Raw genomic sequence first — 27,103 nt, 5'->3', positions numbered from 1 at the left:
CGGACAGCTTGTAGGCTGAACCTGCACCCTCTCCCCCAGTGAGACGATGTACCGAGGATTCACCTCAGAGTCACCTTGAGTGAAGGATTGTCATCCTAATTGGGGGGGGGGAGACATAATTTCATGGAGGAGCCTCTCAAATGTGACAGGGCTTTACGTGCCGTTATGGCATTTTCAGTCCAGAAATATATACTTATACGAAGGAGTCAGCCCCCGAAATGGGACACAGCCACTGTGTATAGTGGAGGGATAATTGATTCTTTCACTAACTCCCACCCAGCACTCAACCCTGCTCTGTCTCTCTACAGTCTGACATCGCTTTTTAAGAGGAAACATTTTCACTGACGCGTACAGCTGAGGTTGAAGTGAGTCATCAGAGGTTGGCATTAACATACAATCAGCTTAGGTCAGTTTCTGCTCTGAACGTTTCCTGCTCTGTCTCATGTTATATGTTTTATATTAAAAGAAAAGTGACAGTTTTCTTTTTTTTTCTTTATTGGTGGTCAAACAGGAAAATACAGACAAGAGCAGAACAAAGAGAGAGAGAAACCAGACGGACAGTTAGATGTTTGCATCTCACAAGGAGGGCAATTAGGTGTCTGGCAGGCTGCGAGTCTCCTGCTGTTGTCGGGCTAAATCATGGCAGGAAGATGTGGCACGCTAGCATGTCTGTACTGTAGCATTCGCCGGTTTCGTTTAACCCTGCAGACTCTACATGAGAGCTTGTTCCCTCACAAACAGGTGCCAGGAGTGGGTGTTCAATTATGCATCAGCAGATGTGGATTATTTCCAGATGCTGTCCCACTTCAGCCCATGTAGTTTGAAAGTTTCCAAAATATGTGTTTTGCACCCACATGAATGCTGCTTCTAGTATTGCTATGCAGACATGAGCAGCAAAGAAATCCACTCGTTATATATATTTACAGATCAACAGGATACTCTTAAAATGCTTCATAGAAGACACTAGAACAAATAATATCAGTAAAATTGAAAAGAAAGTGTTACTGACTCTACAATCCAGATCCAAGGCTTGTTCAGGTGTTTTTGTCTGTACAACTGAAATGTCAAAAAAATTATAGTTTTTAACTCCTGCAAGGTTGAGTTAAGCCAAATCCAGCCTCCTCTATCCCAGCTATCTGCACAGTGGTGTCAGTAGGTTATGGAGTCTGTCTATATTTAGAGCTGGTCGAGTGCTGTTTGCCCTCCTCTGCCTCTCTTTTCAAATACCGACTAATCCATTGTGGCTCTGTCATCTCTGCAGCCGAGCCACATAAGCCATTGAACACAACACAAAGCACATGCAGTGAGCTACGTTACATTTATGTCGTCCGAGCAGCACACTTCTGATCAAAGTATTCCCACAGTGATGCATATTGTTTTTAGAGAATACTTTATTTACTTTGATTACAAAAATTGGTCAAGCATGCAGGTCAACAAGCAGACAAAGCAAGTAAATAAACACGTCATCTGTCATGGTCAGTCAGTAACAACATACTCAGTCCCTTCAAGTTTCATCTTAATTTGGATGAGATCAGTGCTAAAATGTGTCCCTCCTCCAGGTTTTATCAAAAGCTCACCAGGAGTATCTTGACTCAGGATTTTTGCATATTTATCGTCAGTCCACTGGGCAAATCATTTTATAATTTGCTTAGTGGTTGTGTGTAGTCTCAACATATTTCTCTTCAACATAAAAGAAATGAAAGTCCACAGTTACTCCACAGTTACTGTTTCCGTACCAGAGGAGGTAAACATGGTGGCTTTTGTTAATGTTGGTCTGTTTGATAGCAGAGAGATTTGTTCGGTACACGGTTCAGCTGTTCACGTCCTGTTGGCACACTGACATGGAAATGATCTTGTCTGTGTGTTGTGCTTCCCGCCTGGCTGGTGCTTTGTCATTGATCTTCCCATCAGAACTGTTTCAGATACATCAGCTGTACTGTAATATGGAACAACACAATGACGGAGGATATGTAATGTAATGCAACGTGGAAAATAAAGCGCATGATCGGAAAACAATCACTCAAATCGAACAAATCTGAACGTCAGCTGTATTTTTGACTTAATGAATGTGTTGCATGTTGTTTCATTTTACCTATACATAAACAGAAATGTAAAAATAGACTGTTTTTTAGGGGGAGTTACGTGTCTTACAGACTGTATCTCACAATGCATACAATAGCTGGAGACACTGCACAGAAGTACTGGGCGGATGGATAGACTGTCAAGAATTACTCCCTCTAAAATCTCAAATTGTCATTTTTAAGCTTTTATTTAAGTATGAATTAAATAAACAACATACCATGTTTTAATTATTGCGCTTTAGAGCTATGGTTGGCATGTTTTTAACTTTGGGCAGAGCCAGGCTAGCCGTTACCCCCTGTTTACAGTCTTAATGCTAAGCTAAGCTAACCCTGTCCCGGCTCCAGCTCCATATTTAACGCACAGACAAGAGACTGATATCAAACACCTCATTTAACTAAATCAAACATTTCCCAAAATATGAAACTATGCCATTAAAATAATCAAAAGTTTTTGATGTAGTAGAATTAAATTAAATTACATTAAAGGATGTGCAATATAATACAGATTATAGAATACTGAAGGCAGTACAGAATGTGTTGTTTTACATTTTTAACTTTACTTTTTAGATGTTCTGCTGTCAAGAGATTTCCTGAGAGTTCTCAGTCCATGCCAAATACCTGAACCTGTGCCAGATCATGTTTTCAATTTGTCGTGTCTTAACAGTAATGAAGTCTAAGTGTCGGACAGGCTCCAGCTGCGCTCAGTGGGCGACTCTGTGTTCTCAACAGGGCAGGACGTTTCATCTCAGAATTAACTTTGACATCGTAATTGCTTCAACATCCATACACATGCCAATGAATAGTTCTGTTTAATTCAGAACCAACCATCATCAAGTGGTTTCTATTATTTACTATGATGCTCAACATTTCCCAGCACTTGAGCAGCTCTAATTCCCCCATCAAGATTACTGGAACTGCATTAGGAACAAGGGACAACAGAAAAAGAGGAAATATATCTGATCAATGCAGCAAAAAGAGAAGCAGAGAGTCACATATGAGGGATCTGTCATGCGGTGGTTTTTCAGATGCAGGTGATAGTTTCTGTCTCAGCAGAAACTCGAGTTAGGGTGAATTAAGAGAATTTGAGCCCAAGAGGAGTTTGGGAAAGCAGCGTCAGGGAATTCACTGTTGAGCAGTTGAAGGTACTGTGCTTCTGACTTGAATCAAAGCAGTGGAGTTGATGAGCAATAGCTGTCTTACAGAATGTAAATGTCATGTGTCAGTGCTGCTTTACAAATGACTGTAGATGGTGACTGCTGTGTGTGTCGTGCAGAGATTATGCTAAGGATGAGAACAGGTGAGCACTGGGGTAATGCTAATAGATGTGTGTGCTGGTAATATATAAATTAATATTTTCAAACAATAATAAGATAACTAGACTTTGTGTTTGGTTTCTGGGGGCTTGGACCCATGACTTCAGTATTTCTAAAACCCTGCTTACATCACCTTTTTCACAACCCAATTATACATCACCTTCATTAGATCTTGAGGGTCAAAAAGAGACTGACTTGTTCCTTGATGTGGTCTTGCATTTAATTTTTGTTGGTTTTGAAAGTCACGCATGAGGCTTCCTGAACCTGCTGTCATATGATCATATGATTCAGCCTCCTTCTAGTAAAGTAGTAGTAGAAAAAAATAGTGCTTCAACTCAAAATAACAGGTGAATGAGGAAGTCAATGTTCCCACAGCCTCAGATATTTATACCCATCAGCCTCGCTGTCTGTTGGTTTCTGTGGTTCTGTACATGTGTGTGTGAGATAGAGAGAGAGAGACTGAGCAGACAGGAAGTGATTCTGATTGGCTGTGAGCTGCAGCAGTGCCCCGACGCCATTCGTTCGGTCAGGTGGTGCTGTCTCTGACTCATTTCCCGGGGGAGGGAAGGAAACCCTCCAGTCAGCGCTGCAGCCAGCCTCCCCCTCAGATAAATTATGCATCTGACGGTGTGTGTGTGACAGACAGAGGCTAAGTGTGTGTGTGTTTTATCTACTCTCTAGTCCCACCACTTCTCAGAGCTGTAGTGTAGATTATCTATTCTGAGCTGCTTTTACAGTAATAGCTAGAATGCGGGGGAAGACCCCTCATTAACCCTGTTTCGAAGCATAAATGATGTGTTTAAGGTCACAGGATCTGAGAGGAGTGGTGAGGTGAAATTTATTGGAATGGCTCAAAGTGAGTTAAGGACAACCCTGAGAAATTTGTAGGCAGGTTTAGTTTTGTGTGTGTGTGTGTGTGTGTGTGTGTCTGCATCTGATCGAGCCCACTCACATATCTCTTCTTATTTTTTTGTCTTTGAACACCCAAAATGCAACTAGCTTTGAAAATACTGTGTGAAGATTACATGTGTGGGTTTCCTCCTGCACTTCAAAAATATGCAGGTCAGACAAATTGGAAACTGTAAAACTAGACATAGTTGCCTTTTGTAGGTTTATATATCATCAGCTTGCAGAACTTGATACGTTCGAAGTCAGTCCCTGGAAAAATAATCATCGTTTTCAGATTATTTCTATTTCTATTTACAGCGGTGGTTCACAAACCTGTAAGCCATTATCTAAATACCTCCCCCAGCACACCTGATTTAGCTTAATAAAGTATTAGTATTGACAGATCATGCCAAGACACACAAAACCTGTGATTAAAAATCAAAATAGGTTTTATTATTAGAAAGACGACACATACACATACACAAAACTGTAAAACTGAAAAAACAGAAAAGACTTTTTTGTACGTCAAATGTGCAAATTACTATTTGGATTGTGGCTGTCATGACAATACTGCTACTGTACAACAGCGCCAGAAAATCTTTTTGAAATCATAAGTCAAAGAGCGTCCTCTTTCCTGCAGAGCTGAGTTCCACCCTGATGGAGAAGATGCAGGCCCAGGAGATGATGAGCGGCCTGAGGATACCGGAGATGGACGAGCTCGGCCAGTTCTTTCGCTCCCTGCCGACCTCCACGCTGGTGGGTATCGGCGCTCTGACCGCCGTGCTGGCGTACTGGTTGGCCACCAGACCCCGCCCCATCAAGCCACCCTGCAGCCTGCTGCACCAGTCTGAGGAGGTGCCGGTAAGATGAAGCACACACACAAATAGATTCGTAGATGCATGAATGTGAACACAAACAATGGAAATAAACACACTCATTTGCAGACACACCAAGTGGATCATTTGCACCTCACTTCTAAAAAGTCCTATTTTTGTCCCTCCAGTTTTAGTTTTAGTTTGAAAATCTGCCGACACAACAATGATCTACTCTGCATGTTTATAATATAAATATGTATATATTTATATATATATATATGACATCGCTGAGCCAGTAGATGTGTCAAATGCACTGTACTTTCACCCTGTTTTGTTTGTTTTTTACCTTCAACCGATAATCTTTACTCGCTAATATGTTATGATGATAATAACAATATGTTGTTTTGTTCATTTTCTTTACTTTAGTAGCATCACAAATATTTACATCAAAGTTATATGACTGTTATAGCCACTATTAAACCTTGCTCTGTGTGTCCAAAAGCTTGTTTTGACTTAATGCTCACAAGCTGTGGGTGCAACGTGCTCTGTATTACACCTGGTTTACCTTAACCACCATCCCAACCAAACCAAACACATGCTGTTTTTCACCCAAACACATGACAGGCTTTTTGTGGCTATGAGGTTTTTGTTATGTTTTTAAGTGTTTGAAGTAGTGGCACTACAGTCTAGCAGATTGAGACGGCTGTTTTGAGATTCCTAACATGCCAGGCTCCCTAATCTTTTCAGACCGTTCCTCGTCTTTATGAGAATGAACTGTAATCACCCAGAATGCATCAGCAATGTACACACCGGGGAACAAAAGCTCAGTTTAACTCAGCCGCTCAGATATTTTTATATGCATTTGTGAGCTAACAAAAGAGATGGATTATCATTTGGAGAACAAAGAAAAACATTTTCTTCTTTATGATGGAGAAGAATTAGACCTTTAGTTTAGAGAAAAAGTTGTGAAAGTGATTCTTTATCCCTCTCTTGCTGTGCATCAGCATGAAGATGGAGGTCACAGGTCAATGATGGGCGACAGCTCCAAGCTGCTGACTCATTACCATGACGACGCCAGGACCATGTACGAGGTCTTCCAGAGAGGCCTCCACATATCTGGTGGGTAGAATGTATTTAGTGTCCGCTCACACGCATACATAGAGACAGATGTTCACACTCTTACTCATGTCATGCATATAGAGATCTGAAGCCTGCCAACTTTTCAAGTTCCCCTAGACTCGAAACAGCTTTCCCCACAGAGTGTAATGCTTATCTATTATATCTACATGGCAGCATATACATTTATTTGATCAATAAAGGTAATTGCTTCCTTTCCTGGCCAAGATAGATAGCGGTAGATAGATAGCACATAGAACAGAGGTTAAAAAACATATAACACAGACTAAAAATAAAACAGATAAAACGTGAAGAGAGTAATCGACATAGCAGATGTGATCAAAAGGATAATTAAATGTCACCTGTGAATGTACCTTTATAGGGAATATATAGGATCTCACTATTTTTAACAAGATAAAACAATGATGAATTATACTTGCAAGTGATTGCTAACAATATTGTGACTGTTTTCTCTTGATTAAAATGACATAGTCCTCCAATTTTAGCATCTTCCAGTAGGTATGAACATGAGCAACCCTGCAGACAGAAATATCACACAGTCTGACACAGCTATAGTTTCACCATAAAAGCCCCAAATAAAATGAGTCCTCTGGTTGCCAGGGTGATGGCCATCGTTGCTAGCGGTAACGGTGCCAGGGCTCACAGGGAGTTTAAGTGACTAAGTGACTGGCTCACAATGCAGAGATATTCCTCCCTAATAGCACTCCAACCACACCTGCATCTTCATAAGTGACTCACTTGTTGTTGTTTATAATCTTTTTAGAATATTTATACCAGTGTCAATTAAAATTTGAGTGCGTAAAGAAGTGATTGATCAAAGCGAATGATTTGTTACTTAAGCTAGAGGACATCCCATAAGCCGAGCATTTGCCTACAAAGCACTGTGTTATGAGTGTTTTTATGGATTTCCAGCTATTTATTTTAAAAGATGATCAATTAGTTTGAAATAGGAAAGTTTGAATGTAGCTTTAAACCTGCAATAACAGATTTCATTGGCCAAAGTTGATTTATTTAAAAATCCAGCAGTTATGGAGCAACATTATCATTTATTTGGAGTCTTGTTTGTGTCCACCTGGTGAAAGTTAAGTCCACCACAGTGTTTTGGTCATATATTTTAAAGCATAATCCTTTGTCCACCTGGAAAATGAAAATGTTTTCATCATATAGGCTTTTTAATGTGTTTTTGAGGCGCCACTTTGATGTGTCACTGTGTGTTCAACAGGTGATGGACCTTGCTTAGGCTCGCGGCTCCCTAACCAGCCTTACAAATGGATATCCTACAAAGAGGTTAGTGCTATTCGGGGGACATCTTATCTCCTTGTAACAGCGACAGGTGCACTCTGAGAATTAGAAGGGGAATGAACTGTGAAAAGAGATGTCCAGTATGTGAAAACTACCACAGGCAAATGCTCCAAAAAGTGTTCTAGACTGTTAATAAAGCAGAGTTTAGGTTGCTTTTACAGTTGCGAATCAGAAGATCTTTGTTCACAACATAACCTTATTTTACAGACATTATCATATGTCTTTGCCGTTGTATATAATATACATAAATAGCATTTTCAGTAAAAGACACAAATGGCATTTCCCACATTCTAGAAATATCAAACATCTTTATCACTCATCATCAGGTTTGTAATGACATTTGATGAGCAGTAATCTGCCCATGCAGGCCATTTAAGTAACTGTGTAAGTCAACACTCAGGTGTAGTTTACAACCTGTGCACCACAGAGGCATTGTGTCACTAAATCTGCCTAGCAATCAAGTCAGTGCTATACATAGGTAACAGCCAGCCTAAAAAACTGTGTTGCAGTGTGGGTTTGCTTGAGGTCAGTATTGTTATTAGAGAAAAAGTTGGAAGTTAGATTCCAATTAACTTATTGAGAATTCAAAACCTGTCTGGTTGACTTGTCGTGTTGTCAGATCACTGTCCTGCCACACTGGTGTGACAGTATTGTCATGATTTTCTGCCTTTCTACGCTGCAACAACAATGATGCATATGATCATTTTGTGGGGCTGTAATTAACGATTATCGATTAGTATGTCAATTATTTTGCCTGATTAATCGAGTTATTGTTTAGTCTAAAAAATGCCCCAAAAATAGTGAAATATTTTCTCAATTTCCTAAAACCCAAGGTGATGTCATCAAAACTTAAAAATATTCAGTTTACTATCACATAAGACAAAGAGATAAGCAAAAACTCACAAATGAGAGGCAGGTAATACGAGCAACTGTTCGTACAACAACTTCCCACTGAAGGAGTTTCAGGTTCCAACAAATCCCTGAACACGGGAGCTAACCTGACATGTTTTGGCGGTTAGAGGGGAATTTTATTTAGTGATGTAGAAATCAACAATAAACGATGCCTAAGGCAACCTTCAACATTAATCCATGACGTCATGTTATTTTTTCCCGAGAATGATGGTGGAAGGTTTTTTTGTTCATTCATGAACAACACTAATTCCCAGGAAAGCCAGGTGAGTCCTGGTTGAAAAATAAATAATTAGCAAGGCTTCCACTGAAACGTGAATGTTGTTATGCAACTTTCTTTTCTGTCTGAGCTAAACCCTGTCTGCTCTGATGTCTTTCACAATCATGGTAACTTGAGAAATGAGATTTTGGCAATGCAACAAGTTTACATCATAGATGGTCATGCATTTCTCCAGAGATGAAAACCATGGATTTTTCCAAAATGGGCTTGAATTTGAGCAGATGACCTTTGATTGTTATTGGGGTTTTTTTTTAGCTGAAGCATGGAAAAAAAAATAAACAACACACTACGACTAACACACACACATTTCCCTTTTTTCCAAGTCATTACCAGAAGTCCCTTTATTTATCTGAATAGTTACTAAATTGTACCACACTAAGCCAAACACTGAACACTAAGGAGCATTCCTGCTTCTTACTATAACTGTTTCCCAAGAAACTGAAGAGCAGAAGGAAGGGAAGATATATATTGTTCATATAGAGTTTGTAATCTTACATTAAGTAATCTCTCTCTCTTTGAAGACTAGCTCTGTATTTGTTTGGTTTTGTTACACCTGGCCTGATCATCTGTTGTCCCGTCTTCCCAATGCACAGGTGACTGCCCGGGCTGAGCATCTGGGCTCAGGCCTCCTGCACCAGGGCTGCCAGCCCAACCCCAACCAGTTCATAGGAGTGTTCGCCCAGAACAGGCCAGAGGTGACTCTCACTCTTCGTCTCAATCTGTTTTCCTGCTGTCTCTCTCGCTCTGTCTCTTTTGACTCTGTTTCTTCACTGCATTACACCCGCTGGCTTAGACGAGATACATGTAAACCATTTTACAGATGGTTTCATTCACACAAGCGACTGATGTAAACACAACACATTAACTGTCTCTAATTTTTACAGGCAGACCTTTTCTGTCTTGAAAAATGTAAAAACTAAAAATGTATTGCCTTAAAACGATAATAGATATAAGCATGATCTAAAATCTAACATAAATATAGGAGCAATTTACCTGTATACAGTGGTTATGCTGTGTGTGTTTTAATTTTCAAGTATGATGTCTCATGGATGATTGAACTCTAACCCCTAACCTTTGACCCCTGGCTTGTGTGCGACTTTAGTGGATAATCTCAGAACTAGCTTGCTACACCTACTCCATGGTGGTGGTTCCCCTTTATGACACACTGGGCCCAGACGCCATACGGTTCATCATTAACACTGGTGAGAACACACACATCACACAAACAACTCATACAAATGCTAACTGGCAGCCCCACTAACACACACACACACACACACAGAACAGTATTCAGGAGGGATAATGTCTCCTAAGTTTTGAGTTTGAGATGTAAATATGATAAACAATCATCTCCTCATTGAAGGAAAAAACCATTAAGCCTGCAGCTAAATAATTTACATCCCAGTGTGGCTGACTCAAGCAGTAGCTTAACAGTAGCTTCTAGCAGTGGAGCTCCCCTCACTGGCGACTGAGAGCACTGTTGTCAGCTCACACAGTGTGTTACTTCCTGGATGAAAGCTTATTGAAAGACTGAAAAAGCTGTAGAATCAGTCATGATGTGGTTACTCTGCTGGAAGTACGTGGCTGCTGAGCTATTAACCTTATAAACAGTTTTGTACTGAACTGAAGTGTTTGAACCAGAAATGGAATGAACTCAACACTCACAGCAGTGTGATCGGCGGCTGTCAGAGACTACGAATCTTTGAGCTGAACTGAACTTGATATGTCATTCGAGATTTTAAATGCTGCCCAAAATTATAAACACAAGAACTGATTAACTAGATTATTTTGAGGCTTTGGATATCTAAAATATCTCTTAAAACCCTCATGAATCAGAAGTTTGAATGAATCCCCTCTCCACATCTGTGTCTTTTTGTCTTGTTTTGTTCTTTTTCGTTTCTTATTCTGCTGATATTCACACAAGGGTGCGAATGCTCTTGTGTGCTTGTGTCATTTCAGCCGACATCTCCACGGTCATCTGTGACAAAGTAGAGAAGGCTCAGGTGCTTCTGGATAACGTGGAGCGGAAGGAGACTCCGGGCCTGCGAAGAATCATCTTGATGGATGACTTTGACTCCGCCCTCGTCGAGCACGCCAAGGGCTGCGGCGTCCACGTGCAGGCCATGCAGGAAGTCGAGGTATGACATGTAGGAAAAAAGTCACTACAAAGCTATCTGGTGGGGATATTAACTCAGTGCAAGTAATTTAACATATATTTTGAAAAATATATACATACGTCAAATGGTTACAGCTCCTTTGCATAGGCCAGAAAATACTCAAAGTGGTCTGAATTAAATTAATTAAATCTTCTAAAATGTTGTTACATGATGTGTTTTTAATAGCTTCTGTACAGAGTATATTGCCTTCTTCGTGCTTTAACTTTGAAAATCATGGATTGGAAGTTTGTTGATTGATAATCATAGACTAGCAAATTAGATCTAATAAAACTTGTGCTGGTGAGCACAGAATTTTCACATCCATCTGGTGGATATTGGGCAAACATTTTCTCACGTTTTCTCATAGAGTAGATGTCAAAACCACTTTCAGACTGGTGACCGTGATTAACACAAACATCGGTGCTTTGATGGTCAGTGAAACTGAGTTTTAATTTAGCTGTGTCACCACAGTGATGGCCGCAGCGACGACATACTTTTCTATAGTCTGTTAAAAGTCGAGAGTCTCAACTATGCAAAACAGCCAGTCAAAACAAAACTGGTGTTTAGATTTTGTCAGCACTCGATCAAAAAGTAAGTGGTTTGTTTGGCGTGTTAAGTGAGATGTTTATCTGCTCCTGTCTGGCTACACAGAATCTGACAAATGTGGCATTTGGCAATCACACGCAGACAACACAAAGTACAATAATCATGTGTTGCTATGCCTCCATGTCTGATGTAGGAATTTAAAGTAATCTCACTGCTCTTTTGATTCCTGTAAGTGAGGAATGGAGTAAGGATTGTGAGCTTCATTCGCTCAATCACAACAAACAGACACGTGAAACCGGTCCAGCACATCATCGCTGTGTGTCTATCGTAAAGGCCAATAGATGCAGATTTCTTCCCTTGTCTTTCTGAATGCATCATAAAGACAAAAACATTTTGTATGCTTAAATTAGATGCACAAGGGTTTTTATAGCACAACGAGGATATTCCAGTAAGTGGCACAAAGCCAAGACAATCACAGGAAAGTAGATGGCAGTCACATGTGTACATAACTGTCATTTTTCTGTGATGATCAACCTTGATTTATGAACTGTGCCAATGTGATACACAGCCAGCTCATCTGGTTTACCACGTGGCTTAAAAGAAATGAGAGGACTTATCACAAATGCTGGTGAACTCTGACCCACAAATTCAGCAACAAAGCATACACAAATGCAGGGGACAACTTTATACTTCTAGAAATGGCTTTCTAAGCATGTTTGCCTTCCATCAACATCGAAATGTTTGCCTTCTATCAACATAGGGCCTGAGATGTTTGGCCTTTGGTAAACAGATGATATCGTAACACACGTGCTCTGATCAAGATTGACTCATACTCAGAATACACTCACTATTCAAGGAGTCATGGGAAATAACACTAAAGCTATGTATAATAATATCATTTTAATGTAATTTATGCATATCAAGTGTCCACTTGTAATAGTTATTTTCATGTTTTTTCTTACAGGCTCTGGGAAGAGAGCACTACAGAAAACCTGTAGTAAGTATTCAAAATCCAACTACAGTATACATGCAGATAGAGATGTACAACATTTTCAGCATTGCTAGCAGCTTGGCTCTGGAAATGTCGGTCTGTCAGTCGCCCACTTTGGTCCAGACTGAAATATCTCAACTGTTAGCTGCATTACCATAAGATTCATGAATCATACTCTGTGTTAAACGCTAATTAGGAAATGTTTGCATGCTAACATGCTTAACTCAGATGAGGAACTCTAAAGATCAGCATGTTAGCATGCACTTATAGCATTTAGGTCAAAGCACAGTTGTGCCTTGAAGTACAGCCTCACTGAGCTGCTAGCATGGATGTAGACTCTTAGACTTTTGACAGTAAATGAAGATGAGTCACATCTTTTTGGCTTTTTATAGATTGATAGTATATTAAACACTGAACACTGATAATTCAGCCTCAACCCTCTGGGTACAGCTAAGCTAGTATTTACTTTAAACAGTCTAGGTGACAGCTTTTTGGCAATTTACATGTGAACATTGCTCGTACTACTGCTGGTACGATGCCAGTGACTTTAAATACAACTCTACGTATATGAACATTCAACACTCCTTATTGTATTGTGATGTGTGGTGGTGCAGGTTGCTGTCGTGAATGCTGCAAGAAGTTCATCTCTTGACAAGGTGCATGTCAATCTCGTGCTCTGACCGATACAATCTTTCCTCCACAGCCTCCAGCACCAGACGACCTGTCCATTGTGTGTTTCACCAGTGGAACCACAGGTAATAACTGTGTAAACTGTGTGATTAACATGCCTTATTTGTGTTCGGTGCTGAGAAATTCACACACAAAACATGGGCAATGCAGCTAACTTGCTAACAGTGCTATCTCTTTATTCTTGTTACCGTTATGCTATTACATTTTGTCATTTTACAACCTGTTATCAGCAGAGCCAATAACACATGTCCATCTTTTAATGACAAATAAGAGAAAAAGATTAAATAGATTAAAACAATAAAACACAACATTAGATTTGGTCTGTTAAGTATAAACTGCTTCTCTGTGAGGATCTCTATGCAAAATAAAGAAAAACAGCAAAATACTTGCCCTACTGCTCCACCACAAGCCACGGAACACAATACCCCAGTATAATTAGCAGACAACCACACCTTTAACAAGGTTTCCATCACTGACGTCAGTCCAAACAAAAATGTTTTCAGCTTGTTGTCTTCTGCACTGACATGTACTCAAAGGGCTGAGTTCCCTGACCTGATACCGCCCACTTAAATTCTAGTCAGACAGTAACATGCTGTCTTACTCATAATCAAATGTACTCTTTGTTCTCCCTGTTATTTATGCATTTACAAGTTATGAAACCGAGTTAACCAACATTGTGTGAATGCATATAAAACAGCTACAGAGGTCAGACTTGTGGACGGGTCACTTTGAATTCTATCAGAATCAATCAGAATCGGAAATACTTTATTGATCGCCGGGGGGCGGGGGGGGGGGGGGGGGGGGGGATTATACAAAAACTGAATGAAAGTAATTCCAGAGTGAAAAAAAGTACCAGAACTCTCTCCACCAGCATGTTTGGAGAGGGCGCAACTTCAAAAGTCAGTATTTTTTTTTAAAATACGGAGTTAATAAAGGAGTAAGAAAAATAAGAAAACAAACAGGAGCGACTGTAACAGGCTGCATGCACAGTCTGCGCATGCGCTCTGTCACTTCTCTTCTACTAATTTAAAATACCAATTATATTTGATTTCTGCCCTTCTGCATTATTAGTTGACAGGTTGGACAGGACAACCTGCTGACGACAAAACCTGTTCCAGTCATAACATTTTCAGCGAAATTCCTTTCCAGGCCAAAGCAATCATGTGTAGTACATGCATTAATTTATTTTATTAAGAGGACTGCAGAGTTATAAAGTCCAAGCTGGGACACTAATCAAGTTATTCACTGATAATGCCGTGGGTTGGCTGCAACAATAGTCACCTGCCCTTTGCTTTCTAGCTGTTGAGCTGATGTGACTCAGTGGACACAGCGTGTCACCAACACTGTTCAGGTCAGGGACCAGTTCAAACTGGGATCACCCATGCTGAAAATAAAAAAAAGTTTTCACATGGTTCACTGTGCCTTAGAATATATAAGGTAATCATTCACTTACTGAATTCTATGACTGCACAGCAATACATACTGAAAATGCTTTAAAGCATAGAAGTTTTCTTTACAGAAGAATGATATTAGTTTGATATATGAAAAATCAGACTGAAATTCAGTATATGATCATTTCTGTTGCATTTTGATTTTGGGAACACGGGCATTTACGGTAAATGAATCCAGTTTCTTCACAGCAGCAGAGTGACATAATAGCAAAAGGATAATTTGTCCTCTTTTCATTTTATAAATGTTCACTCTGGATCCCCCAGCATGTGAGTGAGGCAATCGCTGCTGCTTTTTCCGGAGATCTTATCCCACAGCAGCAGCAACAGCGGCTGAAACCAACAGGGAACAAAAACCAGGGTATTTGAGGACACACTGGTGTCAGTTTACAAGAGACGGCAGCTGCAGCTCACCACATTCAAAGGATCCGCTGAAAAAGGATGCGACCTGCTGGCTCAGACGGAGACATGCAGCCACTCCAACATAGGGTTCAATTTCCACACATCACTTTGCATTTCTCGAGAATTCCCTCCGCCTTTGTTGCAACAACTATTTGGCTCCGAACCAAAAACGACTCAGTCAAGTCAAGTCAGATGACATGTCTGAAAAGAGGAACAGTTAATTTAAGAGTCATTATAAACTATTGTGTGTATGTAGAAAGGACTGAGCCATGACATTACAGTAACTGAGAAAAAACACGGTATTTTAGTCTATTGTAGGAATTACCACACACTCAGTAATCACACAATGATTCATTCATTTGTTTTCCCCACAAGCTGTTTTAAATTGCGACATAAAAGATTTCTAATTTTCTTGAAATGATGGTGGCTTCAAAACACAGTGAATTAAAATATTTACTCAATTATGTACTAACCCTAAACCAAAAATGTATATCTCACAGGATCCAATTAGTATTTGCATTGGAAACAAAAATGTAGTGTATTATGTTTTTAAAAATGGTCTTTTCTACAGATATACAGCACATATACATTATATATGTGTGTGTACTCATGCTGTTCGCATTATTGGAGGTTTTAAAGTGTTCAAATGAGAAAATTATTATTTATTAATTTGGAAAACTACCCTATCTATTGTATTAAATTATATTATATATTTTGCTTCCCCTTGCCTCATGCTCCATCTGTCAGTAGCCTACAGTATGACTCTGCTTTGACTATCACACCTGATTGTACACTATTTAACAGCACAAAAACATAATATGCAAACTCCTTTGTTAACACAAATCCTTCCTGGGTTGCAAGACATGACATGTGAGTGAAATTCAGAAAAAAACAGGTTTGTCTTTTCCATGTCAGATTCCTTTTGTGCTCCCATTGGATGACTGTGGGGTCCTCGGGCAGGTGAGGGGAGTGTCACCTCTGTGATGTCGTTGTGTTTGTGTTTTCTGTCTGCTTACACAGGAAACCCAAAGGGAGTCATGCTCACCCATGGGAACGTGGTGGCAGATTTCTCAGGCTTCCTCAAAGTAACAGATGTGAGTGACCCTCTCTCTTTTTTCCCAGGAAATCTGAATTTAATGAAGGCATCTGACTTTGCTAAGTGATTCATCGGCCTGCTTTTATTGTCTTTTCCCTGCAACTCATATTTGTGAAGTTGCCGTGTTGCAAAATCATTTTTAAGATCATCTGATTGTTTCCTTTCTTCTGTCTCCTGTAGAAAGTCATTTTCCCCAACCAAGATGATTGCCTCATTTCCTTCCTGCCACTGGCTCACATGTTTGAGAGACTTATTGAGGTAAATGGGCTGAACTGAAATCTTCGACCACAGGAATGAGATAGTTATGTGTTTATGAGTTTCAAGATGTTAGGAGACTGGTGGGGGGCAGAGGAAGGATCATTGTGACATAAGCGGTGGGCGTTTATTTTAGATTATTTAGTGTGTGGGAAGGAGAAAGAGAGGAAGGGAGGGACTCTGGTCTCCCATTTTCTCCCCTTTTCCTTAGTTTTGCTTTCCAACTCTGATGATGAATGCCATACCTGCCTTTTATAGTAACTGGTGTGCATGTTGCATCATTTCCTAGCATACTGAAGCACACACACACAAACACACGCACACACAACAAATGTATACGTACATGTGTAAGAACCTTCAACCTTGCACACAAGAAACCACGTTATTGAGAGAAATCAGGTTGAGGCAGGAAATCATCAGGAACCCATTTATTGTAAAACCTGTGTTTATCTGCAGCTGGTTCTCTACCTACTGTACCTGCTACCATATTTTCTAACCAAAGCTGGCATATTTACATGTATTTGTGCTGTTTTGGACTGACTGGCACAGTAGTGAAAGCCTGTACCATTTGTCCTTACAGTGTCTGAATTTTACAAAGACTCTACTGTTCAAGTGTGGAAAACAACTTGATTTTGCAGTTTCATTTTTACTCAGAAGGCAATGCTTTAAGTAATTCCATTCATCCAACATCACTGCTGCCAAAGGGATACTTTCCCTATCTGAAGAATTTTGTAAAAACACAGTTAGAAACCCTGTTAAGAGTTTACATGTCCAAGAAACCAGGTTTCTCCTCCAGAAATGTAGCTGTAGAATGTAGAAATGTCAACCGAATGACTGAAATCATTCTATAAAACCACAACATTCACCAGTGCATTTCCAAACTAAACCTTGAAGAAGTAAAGGATGACAAAATTGGAAGATTTTCCTAGTCTTTCTGGGACAATAGTTCCCCTGAGATACAGGAAAACCCACACATGCGCAGTGGGAACTGTTGGGTCTCTGTAATAATATTATAAAGAGTACGGTCTAGACCTGCTTTTTTCTTTTGTAAAATGTCATGAGATGACTTTTGTTGTGACACTCTATAAATAAAATTGAATTGAATTGAATATCCACATCAAAGAAAGAAATAAACAGTAAAGGTTGCATCAAATTATTGAAGGGACTATTGGTGTTTGTGTCGGCTTAGTCACCAAACCACAGTTTATAATAGCACCTCAACAACTATAGCTAATCACATAGCACACAGGAAACATCAGCTCTGCTGTTAACAACCTTACAGTGCACCCGTTCTAGCGTTTCCTGTTTTTTTTTTCAGTCTTATCATCATACCCAGATGCACTGGTAGTTTGGTCAGCTCGGAGTGGCTGCCATTTTAATCCACCCTGCTGAGAACAAATGAGGAGCACATTTTCAAAAATGCTACATTTTCCATTTCCATCACTCTGACGTTCAGAGTTTAATGTTTCACAAACAGAACTGATTATGTAAACTAAAATGTTAATCTTCACATACTGGTAGCTCTTTAGCTTTCAGATTTGCATCCACTGTGGGATTTTAGTTTCACGCCAGCAGCTTCCATCCAAGTTTTGACCAAATGTTGACAGCAAAAGAACAGTTACCCACCAGACCTCAGACAGAGTGGCAGTAAGTGGAGGTTGTTTTTACTGAGAAACTGGGAAGCCATACCCTGTCAATCAAAAGCTCTGGGTGATAGCTGTTCATCACTGATTCAGGATCGGTCATAAAATGTGACATTAAACCTGAAACAACTGAAAGAAGTTGTGCTGAGACTTTGTATTCTCCATACATGAATCTATGCCTTTCTGCACCTTTTTAGTACTCTGTGAACCTTAGGTATTGTTATTTCACCAAGTGGATCATTAAGTATATGCAGTACGTGTATGTGCCTCCACGTGTAGGCGTCACGTGCCATGTGTCTATCACGCAGCCAATTGGGTTGCATTAGGTTGAACCAGCTTGGTTCATATGCCTGCAGCAGCGTTGTTAGACTCAGACACAGGAAACCACCTAACTTCCCCAGAAAGTAGCTTCAGTTCACACAATAGAAGCAAATTCAAGATTCTCTCACACACATACACAAACACACCTCCCCATCTCTGATACCGGTGATGTCTCAATCAAAGAGAAAAAAAGTTCTTTGTCCTCAGATGGCTTGAGAAACAGGAATAGGAAGAGGGTCACGTATGGTGCTTTGACTGACAACAAAAGGACATGTGCTGGGTTGATCCTCAGTCCACGTTCAGTCTGTGGAAGTGTTGCAATCAGTAAAGGATCTGTAAAGGGGTGTGTGGTGGCGTGTGTGTATGTGTGGGGAAAAAAACACTTTGAAGCTCAGTATATTTACTGAACATACAGTAAATGTCATTTAAAATATGTTTTTATCAGTTTTCTAGGTTTTCTGATTTGTTGGTGGTTGGTTTGAATCAGGACTGTTAAAATGTAATCAGCAGCTCTAGTCATCCCCCCACTTTGAGTAGTTTCCATTTCACGGCTGATGACTAGATGATTAATGTGTGACTTCCTCTGCTCCCAGCTTGTTTTAATCCGTCTGTGATCGCTGGTATTTCCTCTCCCGTATGAGTGTAACACACAGAAGTCATGCCTCGACACATACAGTGCCTTGTTGCTAAACAATCAGTTCATTTCAGTTCACTTCAGACAACTAAGTTGTCCACCACTCACCTGGCTTAAACATTTTGCTGCATCTTATATAGAAACCGGTGGTTGAAGGTAATGTACTTTTACTCAAGTGCAGTGCTTAAGTACATAAGTATTTCCATGTTATGCTACTTTCTTCTTCTACTTCGCTCCATTTCAGTGGGAAATATTGTACTTTTTACTCCACCATTATCTGACAGCTGGAGTTACTAGTTCAAGACTTTACATTAAAAAAATCAGATTTCGCCCCCGTACAAAAAAAAACCAGTTGGGACACCTTGAAATAATTGGACTATTAGATTACTATTATAATAATAATGTTATATAAAGAAATAAAAAAACACTGGAGGGGCCTGACCCCAGGTTGGGAACCACTGGACTGAAACACCTGTAAACCGTAAATAAAGTAGTAAAAACTAGCTCCACCTTGACCAGCTACAACAGTAAAATGCTGTCATATTGAATAAATGAGTCACAACAAATACTTTTTCTAAGTAGGATTTTGAATGCAGGACTTTAATGGAGAATTTTTACATGTTATACCATAAATATTAACTCAAGTGAAGAATCTGAGTACTTCTTCCACCACTGATAGAAACTAAGAATGGCTTCCACACACTAGAACCTTTATTTTAGCTCATTTATAATATAATGAATTAGAGTGTGTAGATCCTAGTGTGCTTTAGCTCTTCTCCGTTTCAAGGAATCATTGGCACCTTAATGGGGAGTTTTCTAATACATCATATGCGATCATATGAGATTTGTGGGAATGAGAACCCTCACCCTCAAGTATGATGACAGATACATAAACTGGTGTTTCACATGAATGCCCAACAAGTGCTCGTAAGTTTATCAGCCTAATATTGCCTAATATATCTCTTATACAGCGTAGCACAATCAATAGAGTGTGATATTAATACAGACACTCAGCACTCAGTATCCACCAGATTATGTACAGACTTTTATAAATATAAAGGGTTTCTTTTTCCTCTCTTTATTTTGTCCCTAATGCACTTTGAACTGAATGAAGATGAATTGAGTTTTACCTAAAAACTTGAATAATTTAGCCCTTGTCAGTGTTGGGACTAACTAAACTATCTGCCCGTGAAAGATACCACATAGCTATTAGGGTTAAGCTCACTATTTGTGTGTCTGTGTCTGCAGTCTGTGGTGTACTGCCATGGAGGACGGATCGGGTTCTATCAGGGCGACATCCGCCTCCTCCCAGATGACATGAAGGCCCTGCGGCCGACCATTTTCCCTGTGGTGCCTCGACTGCTCAACCGCATGTATGACAAGGTGAGAAGACCAGACGAAGAAGAGGCTTTTAAAGAAACTGTTGTTGGCTTGTTCTGCTGTTGATGAAGCAACTTATCTTGTTTAGTTCAATGTGAGTTTTTACAGAAAAAAAAATCAGCAAAGAAAATGGGCACTGTTTAGGAAACTATTCCCTACTCTGACAAGGATTTGTGATTTGAAAATCTATTGAAATTGGTTACCACTACCTTTATGAGTCATGTAAAGATTATTTTTCTCCAGTACTGTAGCTGCGGTTTAGGGATGGAATGAACTGTTGGTTACTAACTTCTGGTTTCCTTAGAAATCCATGTTGTGTAATAAAAACCTCTAAATTGTAAGGGAGTTGTTAAAGAGAATAATGTAAGAGGAGAAGTTAGAGCTTTGATTTTACACTTTCTGATAATTCTGGTGCAATTTACTTAAATAAATTCACGTTTTTAACAGCTCGAAGAAGATGGGATTGTCCCCGACCAAAACAAACATGTATTTTGCCTTTGTCTCCTCTGCAGATCTTCAGCCAGGCTAACAGCCCGTTGAAGCGTTGGCTGCTCAACTTTGCTGCAAAGAGAAAAGGTGCTGAAGTCAGCAGTGGGATCATTCGCAGTGACAGCATCTGGGACAAAATCTTCTTCAGTAAGATTCAGGTAAAAGGAAGGTTCTGTGAAATAATTCCTAGACTGTTCTAAAAGTTAAGGGAAATGATGCTTGCTTATGGCAAAAGTAGGGTGTGGTAAGAGACAAATGGGAAGAGAAAAAGATTATTATGCACCAGAGCTCCTAAAAGAAACAAGAAGAACGATTACAAAAACAATTCTACTATAGAGTGTTTGAGCTGCAAATAACATTTTCAATAATAATCTGATTTTCACCCATTCTTGTAATTCCAATATAAACAAGCTGGTGTAAAAGTATCTGTCTTGACCTCTTTGCAAGTAAAGCCCCTCAAAACTAAGCATTTCTCTCATCATCATTAAATATTCATGACTAAAAAAGTTAGAAAAACAACTTTAAATGTTGTTTATTAAGAGATTAATACTTAATACTAAAACAGCTAACCTGCTTCTCCAAGACTGTGTGGGTGTGGTTTGTTCATTGATCGTGGTCAAACAATCAGATTCTGATTCAAATGTTGGTAAATCCCGATCGGCGCTCAGAAACATGACATCACATTTTTTCCAACAAAACACTTCAATCAAGCAAGAAGAGCCTAGAGAAAAAAAGAAAAAAAGAAAACCAGAAAACGCTAATGTAAAATAACCACAGTTGTGTGTTCATGTAGGACCCTGTCGCTCATAGTAAGAAACTGATTGAGAAAAAAAAAAGATTGTCAGGGCCCATTCTTTAAAATCAAATATAAATGACAATAAATAAAAGTAAATAAAAGAAGACCCCTCTGTATTAATAATGTGTTTTTCCTTGCTGTACAGGCCAGCCTGGGAGGAAGACTGAGGATGATTATAACAGGAGCGGCTCCTACCTCGCCCACTGTCTTGGGGTTTCTCAGAGCAGCTCTGGGATGCCAGGTCAGACACACACACACACACACACACGTTTGTACTTCTATTCTTGTGAGGAATCTCATTGACAGAATGAATTCCCTAGGCCCTAACCATAACCATCACAACTACATGGCTAACCTAAACCCTACCCTATCCTTAATCTAAGCCTAGATCTAAGCTTAAAGAGGCTATAATCAATACTTTTGTAATAACAATGTATCAAATGGCAATTTGAAAACTTTACAGAGCTTTATATTGAGTTTCAGCTCATTGTTTAGCTGTCCAGCCTGCAACTCTACTGTGGGCAGAGTGAACCAAAACAATAGAGTTCACTCTCTGCCGCTGCAGGCAGCTGTTTTCAACGAAAAAGCTCTTAAACCCCCCTGAACCCCCTGTCTCTAAAAGAGAGTGAATACTGGACTTACATTCATCAGAAGGACACAAACACGCCTCCAAGTGAATGACTCTGTAACCTGCAGGATGTGTAAATCAGCAATTATTTGCTAACAAGTTTGCGATGTCAACTTAAAAGGTGATGATACGTCAATATTTTGCTCACAACTTGTTTTCGCTGCCCCCAAGCGGCCAAAAAAATCAGTTATTGAAGGTTTAACTGTAATAAGTATGAACCATTGAAAAGCCCTTTGAAGAAGTGAGGATCAGACAAAATGTCCCCACTCTCAAGGTCCAAAACTCAAATTTGACCTCAAAAAGAAAAAAAAAAACAGGTACAACCAGCATGCAGAACATGCACAACACATTCACACACAAATATAGTATGTGGATGCACTCAAATCCCTCACACAGCCCTCTCAACACTGTCTGTGTCTGTGTGTAGGTGTACGAGGCGTACGGCCAGACCGAGTGCACAGCTGGCTGCACCTTCACCACACCTGGAGACTGGACCACAGGTAAGCGTCAGCGTTTATACAACAGAAAGACATATCCTTATCTATGCCCGACTCTCTGAACTAGTTTACTTAAGCACAGGCTCACTCAAAGGTCTAAGTGATTAAGTGATATGATTGGTCAAGATTTTAAAGAATAGACAACTCCCATGCTGGAATATTGTTAAATTGAGGTTATTGTGTCTGTAAACTTGATAAGTGAACACAAGCACAAAGTTCAAAATTGTCACTATGCAGCGCTCAGATAATGACATAACTGCTCAGACTCTCGGGCCTTATCAGCTCTACCCCCAGTGAACGTTTTAAAGATCACACTCAGTGGAAAAAAAAGCAGGGTGAGAATGAGTGGGAGGCCGTCCTACACAGTAGATTGAGGAAAACAGGTCAGGACAGACAGAGAAGAAAGAGCTGTTAGGCCACATTATTAACTGTCATAATGCCTGCTTAGGTTATTGCCAACATCAACAAGTGGGTATAAAAGACAAGTAGCTCTTATAACTGCCTGTATTTACCCTGGCATTAATGGTAATCTTCACCACTATGCAGTTATATGGACTTAAAATCTGTGTTAGAATTGGCTGTCTATATCAGCCAAAATATATCACCTTTGTTTTCTTATTTCAGCTGCACATTCAAAAGCAATTAAATCTTTTGAAGGTTAACAATAAAAACATATATTGTTATTAGTATTAGTACACAACAAACCATGTACACACATACATACCAAATGCCTACCCTTTATTAAATGTTCCTGGGAGCCTGGTGAGCACGCCATCACCTGTACAAATACATAACTTTACCCTGTGTGGACAGAGTTTTAACGAAACTCGTTTTTGTATTGAATAGGCTCAGTAGCTAAACTAGAGTGAGCTCTTTGATCTCTTATTACATTCACCAAATAAATCCACTTAATCCCCGTAGGGAAAGTAGAGATGAAGGTGATGAGACCAGATTTTAGCAATCTTGAAAGTCAACATATGGATTCTGCTCACTGTGATAAAAGAGGAGGTTATTTGAGTCACGTTTGTTTCAGATTTCATACTGTATGTAAAACATTTTGTTAACATATCAGCATTAGAATTATTAGTATCTGAGTATTACTTGTAGTGCATTTTTTTTTCTCGTTTGTACTTTATATGTAGCATGTCGTTTTTACAAGTAGTTTTTACAGCTTTGGCAAAAATAACCAGTGAGTAAGATGACTTAAAAATGTCTCAATTGTATTTTTTGTCTGAATCACTAAAGTAATGAATAATGATGTCAGAAACCTCCATTAAACATTAGAAATTGACTGCAGCAGAAGTAAATACAGTGGTAAAAAAGTTGTTTAGTAAGTAAGTAAGTAAATGGTAAACGATCTCACTTATATAGCGCTTTTCAACCTTCACGGTTTCCAAAGCGCTTTACAGCTCAGTCTTATTCACCCATTCACTCACTCATTCACACACTGACGGCGAGCTGCCATGAAAGGTGCTGGTCTCCATCAGGAGCAACTTAGGGTTCAGTGTCTTGCTCAAGGACACTTTGACATGATCGGGATCAAACCCCCAACCCGCTCTAACCAGCTTTACCTCCTGTGCGACAGTGCTAACCACTGCGCCACCATGCCGCCCAGTACATGGTATGTGCCTCAGCCTGTTGTGCGGCTTGCAGCAGGGGCAGTAATTACTGTAAATGACAGTTAGATAGCACTCCCCATGTTGACTAACATCAAAATGTGGTCTGGCATCACCCCCTGGTGCTCAGTTCTGATATTCCATGAGATATTTGTATTTCTGTGAATATTTTTGATAATTGGTCTTTGTTGCTTCTGTTCTTTTACGGTTTAGGGTCGGACAGTTCAAGTTGTGACAAAAAGGGAAAAAATTACAAAAAGAAAAGGTTATTTTGTTGAGTCTTTAATTATTTTGCTTGTTCTGACCCCGTGAATAGGTCACGTTGGGGCCCCTCTGCCATGTAACCTCATCAAACTGGTGGATGTTCCTGAGAAGAACTACTTTGCCTCTAAGGGAGAGGGAGAGGTAAGCACCGAAATGTGTGTGTATTCATCACATTGTCCACACATAGCTAACTTTAAGCTCATTTAAAGTTTTACAATGCCGCTTTGACTTAAATTACTTAAAATGCTGAGATAAAGACACAAGGCCCAGATATGAGATGCCTAAAACAGCGACATTTAAAAATTATTACCAGAACAAAAACGTTTTCTAGGAGTTGACATGCAATGCTCCAAGCCAATGCCACAGGATCTAGAGAATACATATTTTATGAGAATAAAAAGGTATTACCTTTTCAGACTTTTAAAAACCTGTGTTTGAACAGGAGATACACTGTATATATTTCACCTCTGACCTTGACCCTTTTCCACTTTTCTAATCTCCCATCTAGGTTTGTGTGAAGGGACCAAACGTATTTAAGGGCTACCTCAAAGACCCGGAAAGGACGGCTGAGACGCTGGATGCAGACGGCTGGCTTCATAGTGGAGACATCGGCAAATGGTTACCTGTACGTACACACAGCTCACATCAGCCTCCAATATTAGGCATAATAAGTCAGTATTTTATATTATACAGCATTTGCTTTAAACAATGTGTTGTTTTTACACGAGGACCTCCCAGGATTTTTCATCCTGTTTCTTCTTCTTGTCATTTATTCTCCTAATTCTCCTTTTCTGCAGAATGGCACACTTAAGATCATTGACAGGAAGAAGCACATCTTCAAGTTGGCGCAGGGCGAGTACATCTCCCCTGAGAAGATCGAGAACATCTATATTAGGAGTCAACCTGTGGCACAGCTCTATGTTCATGGAGATAGTCTGCAGGTAAGAATATTAACACTCACACACACATCATCTTAATGTCCTATAGACCTTGATAAATCTAATTCTTTCCAAGTATTTCTATGGCATGGTTCTTGTGCTCCATTTCAAGCCAGGACAAATAGAATGCATGATCACCTATCTGGTGCCCATTTTCCTCTCATGTTTGTGTTTGCTCTTCCCAGTCCTGTTTGGTGGGAATTGTGGTTCCTGACCCTGAAGTCATGCCTGAATGGGCCAAGAAAAAAGGCATATTAGGCATCTACAAGGACCTCTGTAAAAACACGGTAGGTGGCACGTGGCTCAAACGCTTCCAAACGCTGTTGAGAATAGCTTCTGAAAATACTGACGAATTCTACAGAAGATAACTTTCTTCTTTCGTCAACAGGAATTAAAGAAGGCAATCCTTGAAGATTTGGTGCGTCTGGGTAAGGCCAGTGGCCTCCACTCTTTTGAGCAGGTGGGTAGACAGTTATATGCTAATATTAAACAGCTAATATTTTGTCTGCCTTTTGTTGTAGCTATATTTGTCTTATTATCTTTAAAAAATATGTAAAATAACCTTGGTCTTAAAGCTACAGTATGACCGTATATGTGCCAGCAGTCTCTCAAGTAAGGTTTGTTTGGTTATGTCATTATGTCTTTATAGAGGCCTCGAGTATTGCAATTATTTACAAGTTACTCCAGTTGCTGCAGTTTATAAATACACTGCGGTTATACTGCAAATTATAAACATCTTAATCAGTATGAATATGAAAGACAACTGTGTGTTTGGCAAATCTTTTCTCATTATATTAAAAACAAATAAAAGTGAGTTATTGACATAGGTGCTTGTTCTCTTGGATAGGCAAAGTTTTAGCAGAAAAACACTATATACTACAGGTCTATAATATATTATTGCCTAACATTACACTTACCCAGGATTCTTGTCTACTATAGTTATTTAACCAAGGAAGCTTGCAATAACTTGGGGGAGACTCTCTAGGATTTTGGTCTCATTCAACATCTTTTCTATTCTTTTCCATTTTCCTTTTAAAGGTGAAGAACATCTACATCCACAACGAGATGTTCTCCATTGAAAACGGCCTCCTGACTCCGACGCTAAAGGCCAAGAGACCGGAGCTGAAGGAGTTCTTCAAGGCGAAGATCGACCAGCTCTACAGCAGCATCTCCATGTGAAGGCCGGCAGACCTCATTTTCCTTCAAGCATCTTAGCACTAAGACCTGCTTTGACCATTGACCTGGGACAAAGATGTGACACCTTAGGCTTAACGTGCTTTGAGAAAGCAAGCCAAACCTGGTCCTACTGTGGAAGATTTAAAATGCCTAAATAAAAACAAAGCAAAGAAATAAAGTCAAATACAATGCACATTGTTATGTGTATTTCCTTTTCATGTATGCATTTATTGTGTCATGATTACATGAAAGCATATGTTAAAAGGAATTTTTTTTAGCTTTTAGTCTGTAACTGAATTAATTGTTTTTCGTTGTGACATTAATTTTTCCATGACGCATTAAAAACAAATCGCAAAACAAAAAAGTGGTGCCTATCAGTGTTGCCTAGCAAAGACCAGTGTAAACCTACCAA

At 39.6% G+C, this 27,103-nt stretch overlaps 1 protein-coding gene across 6 annotated transcripts; it reads left to right on the top strand.

The window, feature by feature from the left end:
- Positions 1-4,918: 4,918 nt before the first annotated feature.
- Positions 4,919-26,864, top strand: acsl6 (acyl-CoA synthetase long chain family member 6). 6 transcript variants are annotated; one of them, XM_070917395.1, is made up of 20 exons: positions 4,919-5,137; positions 6,102-6,216; positions 7,457-7,521; positions 9,319-9,420; positions 9,828-9,927; positions 10,685-10,863; positions 12,392-12,424; positions 13,122-13,173; positions 15,979-16,052; positions 16,235-16,312; positions 20,156-20,290; positions 20,800-20,934; positions 21,718-21,813; positions 22,628-22,700; positions 24,630-24,718; positions 25,086-25,202; positions 25,375-25,518; positions 25,701-25,802; positions 25,904-25,975; positions 26,554-26,864. In XM_070917395.1, the coding sequence occupies exons 1-20, from the start codon at positions 4,940-4,942 to the stop codon at positions 26,692-26,694; spliced, it is 2,100 nt and encodes a 699-aa protein (XP_070773496.1). In that variant the 5' UTR covers positions 4,919-4,939; the 3' UTR covers positions 26,695-26,864. The 6 variants fall into 6 exon arrangements, with proteins under 6 accessions (XP_070773496.1, XP_070773497.1, XP_070773500.1 ...); XM_070917396.1 differs by having other exon boundaries at positions 4,928-5,143; XM_070917399.1 differs by having other exon boundaries at positions 4,940-5,038; positions 25,429-25,518.
- The last annotated feature ends 239 nt before the right edge of the window (positions 26,865-27,103 follow it).

This window comes from Enoplosus armatus, chromosome 13 (genome assembly GCF_043641665.1).
Source record: "Enoplosus armatus isolate fEnoArm2 chromosome 13, fEnoArm2.hap1, whole genome shotgun sequence".
Lineage (NCBI taxonomy): Eukaryota > Metazoa > Chordata > Actinopteri > Centrarchiformes > Enoplosidae > Enoplosus > Enoplosus armatus.
Note: the sequence above shows the minus strand (reverse complement) of the source record. Positions and strands in the feature narration are given on the sequence as shown.

Coding starts and splice junctions, on each gene's coding strand:
- acsl6 (XM_070917396.1), top strand. CDS start 4,940: ATGGAGAAGATGCAGGCCCAGGAGATGATGAGCGGCCTGAGGATACCG. Junction 7,522..9,318: donor AATGGATATCCTACAAAGAG/GTTAGTGCTATT, acceptor CCCAATGCACAG/GTGACTGCCCGGGCTGAGCA. Junction 22,701..24,629: donor ACCTGGAGACTGGACCACAG/GTAAGCGTCAGC, acceptor CCCCGTGAATAG/GTCACGTTGGGGCCCCTCTG.